Source organism: Camellia sinensis, chromosome 2, assembly GCF_055761805.1.
Source record: "Camellia sinensis isolate YWXY chromosome 2, ASM5576180v1, whole genome shotgun sequence".
Lineage (NCBI taxonomy): Eukaryota > Viridiplantae > Streptophyta > Magnoliopsida > Ericales > Theaceae > Camellia > Camellia sinensis.
This window is the reverse complement of record NC_138962.1, coordinates 25,612,883-25,623,603: the sequence shown is the minus strand read 5'-3', so window position 1 is coordinate 25,623,603 and position 10,721 is coordinate 25,612,883. Positions and strand designations below refer to the sequence as shown.

At 34.4% G+C, this 10,721-nt stretch overlaps 1 protein-coding gene across 8 annotated transcripts; it reads right to left on the bottom strand.

Moving 5' to 3' along the window:
• Positions 1-5,227: 5,227 nt before the first annotated feature.
• LOC114304316 (uncharacterized) lies at positions 5,228-9,481 on the bottom strand. Of its 8 annotated transcripts, none has more exons than XM_082904810.1 (4): positions 9,164-9,481; positions 7,308-7,518; positions 7,106-7,224; positions 5,228-5,525 (listed from the first exon to the last, which is right to left on the bottom strand). In XM_082904810.1, the coding sequence occupies exons 2-4, from the start codon at positions 7,484-7,486 to the stop codon at positions 5,506-5,508; spliced, it is 318 nt and encodes a 105-aa protein (XP_082760936.1). In that variant the 5' UTR covers positions 7,487-7,518; positions 9,164-9,481; the 3' UTR covers positions 5,228-5,505. The 8 variants fall into 8 exon arrangements, with proteins under 8 accessions (XP_082760936.1, XP_082760915.1, XP_082760932.1 ...); XM_082904789.1 differs by having other exon boundaries at positions 7,308-7,522; positions 9,164-9,471; XM_082904806.1 differs by having other exon boundaries at positions 7,308-8,129; positions 9,164-9,443.
• Positions 9,482-10,721: the final 1,240 nt, after the last annotated feature.

The following is a 10,721-nucleotide window of genomic DNA, read 5'->3' as shown; positions in this document are numbered from 1 at the left end:
GGCCATTGCTTATGCCTTCCGCCAACTAAAGACTCACGAAAGAAACTACCCAACCCGTGATTTAGAATTGGCTAAGATGATCTTCACCCTCAAGATCTGGCGTCATTATCTCTACAGTGCATCCTGCGAGATTTACACTGATCACAAGAGTTTTAAATATCTGTTTACACAGAAAGAACTAAACATGAGGCAACGAAAATGGCTAGAATTTATGAAGGACTACGACGTAGAGATCCATCACCATCTAGGCAAAGCTAACGTGGTAGTAGACGCATTGAGTCGAAAGATGACCAAAAGTTTGGCATGTACCCTCGTTCCCCGCAAAATCAATGGACTACTCGCCAACATTATCGTAGAACCCGAGTTGATTGACGAAATTAGAGCCCGCCAATAGGAAGATAAACTTTTGAAGAAAAAGTACGAGGAGCAAGGAAGCACGCCCGATCCTGACTTCACAATAAGCAATGGGATACTAAAATTTCGGAATCGAATTTGCATATCTGACCTTCCAGAACTCAAGAAAAAGATATTGGTAGAAGCTCATAGCTCGAAGTTTGCGGTCCACCCTGGCAATATGAAGATGTATCACGATCTGAAGGCACACTACTGGTGGACAGGAATAAAAAAAGACATAGCAAGCCACGTCTCCAAATGCTTGCATTGTCAACGAGTTAAAGTAGAACATCAGAGCCCTACAGGAATGTTGCAACCACTCTCTATTCCTGAATGGAAATGGGAGCACATTACTATGGATTTCGTGGTCGGGCTACTGCAATCAATGTCGAAGAATGATGTAATATGGGTTATCGTAGACTGATTAACGAAGTCGGCACATTTTCTACCAATCAAAATCACGTACTCCCTTACTAAGTTCGCCACTCTATACATTAAGGAAATCATTCGTTTGCACGGTACCCCAGTTTCAATCGTATCTTAAAGAGACCCCCGCTTCATTTCTCACTTCTAGAACAATTGCAAGAGCTTTGGGAACCACTCTAAAGTTTAGCACTATTTATCACCCGCAAACTGATGGGCAATTTGAAAAAACAATCCAAACTTTGGAAGATATGTTACGGGTGTGTGTGTGCTAGACTTCAAAGATAATTGGGAAGATCATCTACCTTTGGTGGAGTTCGCCTATAATAATAACTACCACGCAAGCATTGGAATGGCACCATACGAGGCACTGTATGAAAGGAGATGTCGCTCACCTCTGTGTTGGACGGAAGTCAGAGACAGGAAATTGTTAGGCTCTAAAATCGTGCAAATTACAAGTGACAAAATTCAACTCATCCAACGGCGAATTCGCACTGCCCAGAGCCGCCAGAAAAGCTATATAGATACACGGAGACGAAACTTAGAATTTCAAATATGTGATCATGTGTTCCTAAAGATCTCACCAACAAGAAGGGTTATCCGATTTGGAAAACGAGGAAAGTTAAATCCACGTTACATCGGGCCATTCGAGATACTAGAAAGAATTGGTCCTGTGGCATATCGCCTCGCGCTTCCATCTGAACTGTCCAATGTCCATAATGTGTTTCACGTTTCGATACTCCATCGATATCTTCGAGATCCAGAGCATGTTGTCGATTATGAGAACCTGGAAGTTCAAGAAGACCTCTCTTATGAAAAGCAAGCTATACAGATTCTCGATCGTCGTGATCAGGTCCTTTGAAACAAGACTATACCTCTTGTAAAAGTCTTATGGAGAAACTCTCTTGTCGAATAAGCAACATGGGAAACTGAAAGCCAAATACGAGCCAAATATCCACACCTCTTCGAAAACCAAGGTACGTCAAGTTTGAGGACAAACTTCTTTTAAGGAGAGGAGAATTGTGGCACCCGATGATTGTAATAATAATAATAATAATAATAATAATAATAATAATAAATACAATTCCTTAGTATATCAAAAAGTGCTTAATGAAAACTTATGGTTTAAAACGTTAACTGTTATTAATTTTAAATTATTAGAAATCTTTGTTTAAAATGATAGATTGTGGGACACTGCATTTTTAATATTAAATAGTTTAGTAAGCAGTAAGTGATATTTTATAACTTGGTGGTGAGATTTTTAGACGTGAACCTAACCTATAATCATACATAATTTTAGAGATTATTGTGAATTATCAAAGAGGGTGATAACCCTTAGAGTTATAATCAGCGAAATCTAATTTTCTAGAGCCAACAACTTAAATGACCCTTGGGAAATTTGTGAGGTAAGAGTCAAGGGACAAGGACAAGTGGCGCCTCCGGTGAATACATAATCAACTTGGGCTTCACGTTTTTATGCATATAAATAGGGTGGTCTAGTAGAAGCAAGGATGACAATCAACGAAAAGAGTAGGAGGAGGGATAGCACGAGAGGTTTGGGAGCACGGGAAAATAGGCGTAAATTTATATTAAGAGTGAGTTATATTATATTTTAAGTTACCATAATATATTTTATATATGTCTTGAGTTATCATAATATATTTTACGAATGTTTTGAGTTACCACAACTTATTTTATATAATGTATGTTTTACAATTATGTTAATATTTCAATTACGTGGATTATTTTCTGAACTCTATTTGCTTAAATTAAAACTCATGGTTATGTTTGTTTAAATTTAAGAAATTATTTGACAATGGTTTGATAAACAATTATTTTCTCTAAATACCACTACGGGAGTCCCACGTCTTAGGGGACTTAAATAAACCATTGACTTCTATTTGGCCACTTTGTGGTCCTCTATTTGTCATGAATCCATTGACCTCTGTTCTGTTTGTCATTTCAGTGACCTTTGTTTTGTTCTATACCGTAGTTCTAGTTAATTATTTACCTAATCTCAGTTTTGCTACGTAAATGATTATTTGTTCAGATTAAATTATTTTAAATAATTTAGTTTAAATAACTATTCAGTTTGTGTCATTTAAATAATTTATTTGTTCAAATTAAATTATGTTAAGGTTTTAGCTTAAATAACGATCGATGGTCATTTTATGCCCCTATACTCACAGTATAATATTTCTCACTCTGATATGTGCTTATAACTGTTACCCTTTTCAGGTAACAAGATTTAGCAGGATCAAGATGAGGGATGAATTGGCTGTGTTTTTTTTTATAATTATTTACTATCTGTATTACTGATCGAACTTTTGTAATAAAATAAAAACCTAAATGACTATTTTCCTCTCTTTTTTTGTACCCATTTATTTTACTTTAGTTTATTGGATTTATCCGCTCGCGTTACTACTACAAAAATTTTTAAATTATTTTATTTTTGTTATCTTGTTGCGACACCGAACTTTTGGGTACCGAGTTCGGGTCGTGACAAAATTCCCAAAAGGACACTAAAAATTTTTTTTGTGTTACATTGGATTGTGTTACATTTGAAAAAAGTATCCTGATAAATTTTTTTGTGTGGTACATTAGAATGTTATATTCTTATTCGTAATGTAAGATTTGTTCCACGAGAAGAAAAAATCCACATCCTCTATAGTATGAATTGCCCAAATGTGTAATTTCATATTCGGAGAAACCCACTTTCATCCCTAAAAAATTAAACTCAAATGTGCAGATGATTATCATTTTGTATAATTTTCACTTTAATGTAACATTTGGATTCATAAAAAAAAAATGAAAGACAAAATAATTCACAAGATCATATTTTAAAATTTATTAATGCTTCACCCAAAAACATTGATGGCTCACATTAAAAAGCCTTGCAATGAAAACAGTCAAATTTTATTATAAAATAAAATAGATTAGTCTTTTATGTGATGATTTCTAATTTAACTTACCTAAAAAATAAAATATTTTAAAAAATTAATAAATACACAATAATACAAAAATATACAAACTTTTTTTTTTATATATTTTTTATATTAATATTTTTATAAAAAATTTTCACAATATTGTACTTTTTAAGTATATTTATGTTAAATGGATCTAAAAACTAAAAAATTACTTAAAATATTAAACAAATTCAATAAAAACAAAAATAAACAAAAAAACAAAAAACTCTCAATTTTCTAAAAAGTGAATTCAAAATTCCAAAACCAAACAAGGTGAGTGATTTATATTTTTAGTTTATCCAGTTAGTCAATATTAAATAATAATTTTTATTTTTAATTTATTCAGTTAGTCAATAGTAAATAGTATTTTAATAATTCAAACACCTATTCAACCCACTATACGCTCATAGATAACCTGAATATTTTTTTACCAAATATCTGGATATTTTTAAATAATTATAAACTAATTTGAATTCTTGGCCAGAACTTTTATTTTTAAATAATTAGAAACTAATTTGATGAAATAAACATAAAAAATATATATATATTTAAAAAAAAAAAAACTCCACTCAAAAAAATAAAAAACCATAAGAAATTATTGAGTTTTTTTTTTAACCAATTTAGTTTTTCAAAAAATTCAAAAAAAAAAAAACTCAACCAAACATAAATGTCTCTCCCTCTTCATTACAGACAAGAAAAGAAATGAAAAGATTATAGTTACGTACTCGAGTGAGAGAAAATGGGTCGGTGAGGTAACTCCAAAAATTCATCCTCAGCTTGAATTGCAAGTTGCAACTCGAAGCCAGAATCGCTAAATAAAGAAAAGATGCTTATTTCTTTCTCTGAGTCTTACAATTTTGTGATCGATAGTTGTTTGATTGGCATACCATACCAAGCTAACACTGGCCTACTTTTATTTTGAATAGTGAACATACCAATTTGACTGCTTTACTAGGCTGATAATATTTGAAGTCCAGGTATTTTTATCTTCCCTAAACAAACAACATGCAATTATGTAATATTGTTGGATATATCCCTGTGGCAGTCAAATTGAACAGTATTTTGCTGGGACCTAGATTCTCTCTAGCACTTTCTTCATCCAACAGTGGGTCCAAAAGCACAGGCTGGATAAAGTAAGTGAAGCAGAGAATCCTCGTCCATCGAGGCCAATTTGAGACATCAACAATAACTGACCTACAAACAGCAGCATAACCAACCTGCTTTCAAACAACAGCTAATGGCTGTGATGTGCTGCAGCACACTATTTCAGGTGGTAAACAGAAAACTCTCTCTCCCTCTCTCTCTCTGACTGGTGAAAACCAATTCATGTAGCATGGTCTTAATTTGATCCCACAACCCACAATTAAGGTAGAGAGAGAGAAGGACCTGTTTTTCGATCATTGGGCGGAAAAACTAAAAACTAACGCACCGTAACAAATCAAGAAGAGAACAAGGTAATCTTACACCTCATATAACACAGCTAGTATCAAGTCACAAAAAACATTCAGTGGCATCTTCTGGAATTCTAAAAAAGCAAAGATCACCTATAGCATGTCAAAAATCTTCAATAAGCATGTATATTTTCTCGCTTGTGTGAAAGTTCACACACTAGAAGGCCCACAGATAGCCTATCAACTGTTTTCCCTGGCAAATTTTTCAGTAAAAGAGGCCGCTCATATGCAAGCTCTGATTAGGTTTGAAGTGACTGAACGTGGAGTCTGTGTCACCGAGGTAATGCAAAGTCTAGGGAAAGGCCACAAAGAAAAATAAAAAAATAATTAGTGGAAGAACCCCTTCACTAAAAAGAGAATGGTAAAGTTGTTGAGTGGTAAGAACATTAGTAGTTGCTTGCTTCCCCATTAATATGAGGATGGGATTTAATACAAAGACAATATCACACCACATTACAAGATCCCCATGAAGCTACATCACAAAAATGTGCAATTGGCCTTGTGCAGGTGAAGCTCGAGTGTGAATTAGTGTATACTTTTTATCAAAAACCTTATTATGTCCAAGGTAGACAGGAATAGCCACTGAACAAACTCTTAGGATCCCACAGGTTAACCATCTAGTACATATGCTTATATATATAAAGGGACAAACTAATATTGAGTAATAGCCAGTCTCCTCGCTAACTCATTGCCCAAGGCTACTCGTCTATAGCTTCATTGCATGTGTTGGGTGCTAAATTTTCAACATTCTAGCAACTAAAAGTTCTAATTTCATCCTTATTCTCCATCAACAACACTTCCAATAATGTATTATTGCCAATAACTAAGATGCGCAAACTTAGTAAAGCAAATAACATGTAAATAAAGTCTAGCTTTCTATGTGAAGCCTCAATAATTTGGTCAAAGAAACAGCCCATTGACATAAGGCTATTAATGCTGAATAGAAACGATATATCAACCAAGCCCCCCCCCCCCCCCCCCCAACAAACCCATTTATAAACAGTGATATCTCAAAATATGCACAAACTGATGTTGTGATACATAATTTTTTATAATCCAAGGAAACCTGAAAGGGAAAAAGACCTAATAGATGTTGCTCATAGCAATTACACATCGTGCAATTCGCCTACAAAAGCAATTTCACAATGGCAGAATCATAAAACCACCAAAGGAACTTTACATTGGGATATCAACTAACAATTCAAGTAAATGGCATCACTCAACTTGAACAAAAAAGTTTACACAAGCTGCAAAACTTAATGTCAACAATTTCTAAACTTTAAGGACTTTTTCCTTCTCAAAAAGATATGGAAACAAATCCTATGCACTTATTGCCTTGTATCAATCCGGCAAACCTTGTCACAACGGTATTGCAAATCCTATATCAACAGGTAGATCAACTAGTCAGAATAGTCATCGTGCAGAAAACAAGAGTCATTATTCACCATTATCAAATGTTTGATTTCTAACCCCGGTAATGCATTTAAACACCAAATACTGATAACCGATATATCAAATGTAGACTAAAAAACAAAACTCAATTCATTAACCATTACAAGCTAGCACAGTGAACTATACCAAATGTTTGAATATATTTTAATGCTAAACCCATTGATGCATTTAAAAAACCAAGTACTGATAACTAATATTACAAAAAAAATTCTCTCTCTCTCTCTCTCTCTCTCTCTCTCTCTCTTAAAAAAAAAGAATAATTCAAATGTAGACTAAAAGAACAAAAAACCCAATTAACGTCAACATGAAGCATAACTTACAAGATTCATATTGTATTTGTTGATATACGAATAAACAATCTACTTAGCTCGAAAATTACGAATAAATTCATTTCGAAAAGAAAGATAATAGGGAAAGTACCTTCAGAAAGCAAGCTCCAGCAGGAGGAATCAACGGCAATGTTGGACCTGAGACGAGCAGAAGCAATGGCGCTGTGAAGTGGCATCATTGACTCCACACTTGCCAGCATTGAAACAACCCTGAAAGCCAATACAACTACTTACATAAATAGATACATATATATATACACACATGTATGAAAGAAGAAGCAAAGGGGTTTTACCTTGAAGCAGAGAAGGGGATGGGTCTTGAGGAAGAAGAGAATGGAGATGGGGGTGTGGATTTTGGGGAAAATAGGGATTTGGGAAGTAGGGTTTTGGATTTGGGAAGTAGGGTTTTGGATGAGCGAGCTGTGAGGGACCTCGCACCTGCCATTACTGCTGATCTGCACATCGAAGCCATCTCCCCCTCCCTCTCTCTCTCTCTCTCTCTCTCTCTCTAGGTTCAGAGTATGGAGGGACAAGAAAAAAATTGTTAGCTGCGTTCGAACGCTTTCTCAAATTGAGAGGGGATATTCAAAATTTTATCGTTTAAAACCAACATGGTCTACAATAGAGAGGGGATATTCATGCAAGATTATGGCATGTAACAACTCTTTCCTAACAAAATCTTGATCAAAAATATAAGAATTCATTTTTGGACTCTCTCTACTAAAGTTGTTACTAAACACTTTTTGCCTCATGTCCATCACTTTTTTCCTAGTACAACTCTTATGGTGATCATACAAATGCCTAGTTCCATTTTTTGAATCACCTCCAAGATGCTTATTACAATAATTACATATTGCCTTCCACAACCCATTGACTTGTTGTTTTTAAAATGTTCTCACACAAAACTAGGTTTTCTTTTAGTTCCTCCACAAGTAGTATTAGACTCTTTTTCTAAATCAATAACATGTTGATTAGAGAAGGGAGACGGTGAGTTCGTAGGTGCGTTTGTAGCTGGCGATGAATGTTGTGACGCGTCACTCTCAAATGGTACTTGAGAGTTAACGGGTACTTCAGAGTTAACTGGTACTTCAGAGTTAACATCTGACATTTTTAACCTTTATAAAAATAATATGGATTGAATTAATATTAACAGAGACAGCATAAAAGTAGATTACTGGAACTGAGAAACAAATTAATAATAACTAAGCTAATGGATTGAATTAATGGAATTGAATTGAATTGGGACATTTCTTTCTTTGTTTACTTTCTTTGTTTACTTTCTTTTAGATGAATGGAATTGAATTGGGACATGTACCAATAAGATCTTCAATAATATAAAAAATTAACTACTCATCATCTTCAATAATATAAAATAAACAGAAACAATAAATACTAATAACTACTCATGATCAAAAAATAGACACCTGCTATGAGAAAGGTAGCAGGACATGAATTTCGTTAGTGTGCATAGTCAAAACATAGAACAACTTACAGACACCTGCTATGAGAGACAGAGAGGGAGATTTTATTTTTTTTAAGGTCTTAAAGAGATTTCCAGTACCAAACATCTGCAATTCAAAATTTTGCAAAACTAACACTTGGCGTTGTCCCCGGCAATTAAACCCAAATTCAATCAGTTGTGTCTCAAATTTCCCTAAGCAAACACGCTACATGATCATGTGAATCACAAACACAAAGACTGAGCAACACATCTACCTCTGAATTAATGAAACTCCAATAATTGAAAACAAGATATACACGAATCAGATCAACAGAGCAAAAAAAGACTAATCTTGACCAATTAACGACAGGCTTGTTCCGAAGCAAAAACTAAATAGATAAAACAGACAAAATAGATAAAATAGATAGATCAATAAACATGAATCAGATCAACAGAGCTAAAAAAAAACTAATATACAGATCAACATATATGTATATATTATATCAGATCAACAGATCAACAAGATATACATGAATCAGATCAACAGAGCAAAAAAAAAACTAATCTTGACCAATAAACAGATCAATAAACAGATCTATAGATAAAATAGATAGATCTATAAATTCAAAGGGGAAAAAAAAAAAACACAGGTTAAACCCTAGAACGAAATCCCTATAGAGAGAGAGAGAGAGAGAGAGAGAGAGGTACCTAAACAGAGAGAGCAGCGACGGTGAGGGAGGTCGGCGGTGACGGAGGAGCGGCGGTGAAGGAGAGAAAGCAGCAGCGGTGAGGGACCGACGGAGGAATGGCAGAGGTGAGGCGGTAAGGGAGGATCGGTGGCGACGGAGGATCGCCGGTGAGGAGAGAGGCGCGGCGGTGAGAGAAAGAGAGAGGGGGAGACCAAACCAGTGGTGACGAGCTAAAGAGAGAGAGGAGCGAGCGGAGCAGAGCGCCGTGTTAGTGAGAGGCTGAGTGTGTCGGAGTGTGTGTCTCAAACCCTAGACAAACACAAGCATATATATATGCAGGGACAAAACGGTAATTTCACCTCGGGATTAAGCGCGGGCGGGGCGGGGCGGGGCGGGGCGGGTCTGAAACATCTATCTCCGTCCCCGGTCCGGATATCATCCGGGATGAACTTTTGAATATCATCCCCAGCCCGTCGGGAACATTTTTCGATAAATAACCACTTAATTTGGGGTTGAGAGAGTCGGGTCACCACCGGGTCAGTTTCATATTGTCATCCCTATCCTCAATCGGTTAAACCCTAAACCTTTGTCAATTTGCATAATTTTGTAAATTCACTTCCAATTTTGAGATCGTGTTAAAAATAAATAAACAAATAAATATTTTACTCCGTCCCCATATGACCTTCCAATTCCATCCAATGACGTAATTAAGATCTATGTAAAAGTTTCACTCTCTCCTCCCCTCTCTTTCTCTCCTCTTTAGTTTTTTTAATAAAAAATATTAAAAAATTTATCAAATGTTTCAAAGGCCTATATTATATGGGTCGTACACTTATATGAAACTTTTAATATAATTTTTAGGGTCTTTAATATTATTTTTTTTAATTTTTATTTTTTCAAACTAAAGATTAAGGGGACAAATTATTTAAAAAGAAAAAAAAATTAGAGACCAAAATATATATATATACTAAAAATTTTACAAAATAATTAAATAAGTGTGCATGGATGTGAATATTGTATAAAAATTTTTATTTATTTTTTAAATCTCTAACCTTGCTCTTTCTTTCTTATTCATTATATATTTTACAATATTTAATAATTAATTTTAAAATATATATTAAAAAAATTTAGAAATGGAGTTTGATGTCAGAAAATTACAAAATATAACGGACCATATTTGTTTAGTTACATTATGAATAAAAAAGTGTAAGGGTATCTCCAACGGTTCATCAAAATTTTTATCAAATCTAAGTAAAAAAAAAAAAAAAAAAACGAATTCCTCTATCTGATATCGCCTGTTCCAACGAAGGAATTTGATTTTTAATTAAATCACCAGTCGACCAGTCAATGCAAAAAATGAAAAACCTGGTTCTGGAAGAATTGGTTGTTGTTGGTAGCTTTGGTGATGCCCAGTATCACTATCTCTTCCTTATCTATATCCATTAACACTTGGTTGTGAAACATTTTTTTTTTTTATACAACCACCCATTTTTGCAACATATCTCTTCAACAAAACCCATATCAGAAAAGAAGATATATATAGATGATTTTCTTGTAAAAGAGCAAACTGATGATTT

Coding starts and splice junctions, on each gene's coding strand:
- LOC114304316 (XM_082904810.1), bottom strand. CDS start 7,486: ATGGCTTCGATGTGCAGATCAGCAGTAATGGCAGGTGCGAGGTCCCTC. Junction 7,225..7,307: donor ATCCCCTTCTCTGCTTCAAG/GTAAAACCCCTT, acceptor ATTGGCTTTCAG/GGTTGTTTCAATGCTGGCAA. Junction 5,526..7,105: donor CTGGAGCTTGCTTTCTGAAG/GTACTTTCCCTA, acceptor GCCTTTCCCTAG/ACTTTGCATTACCTCGGTGA.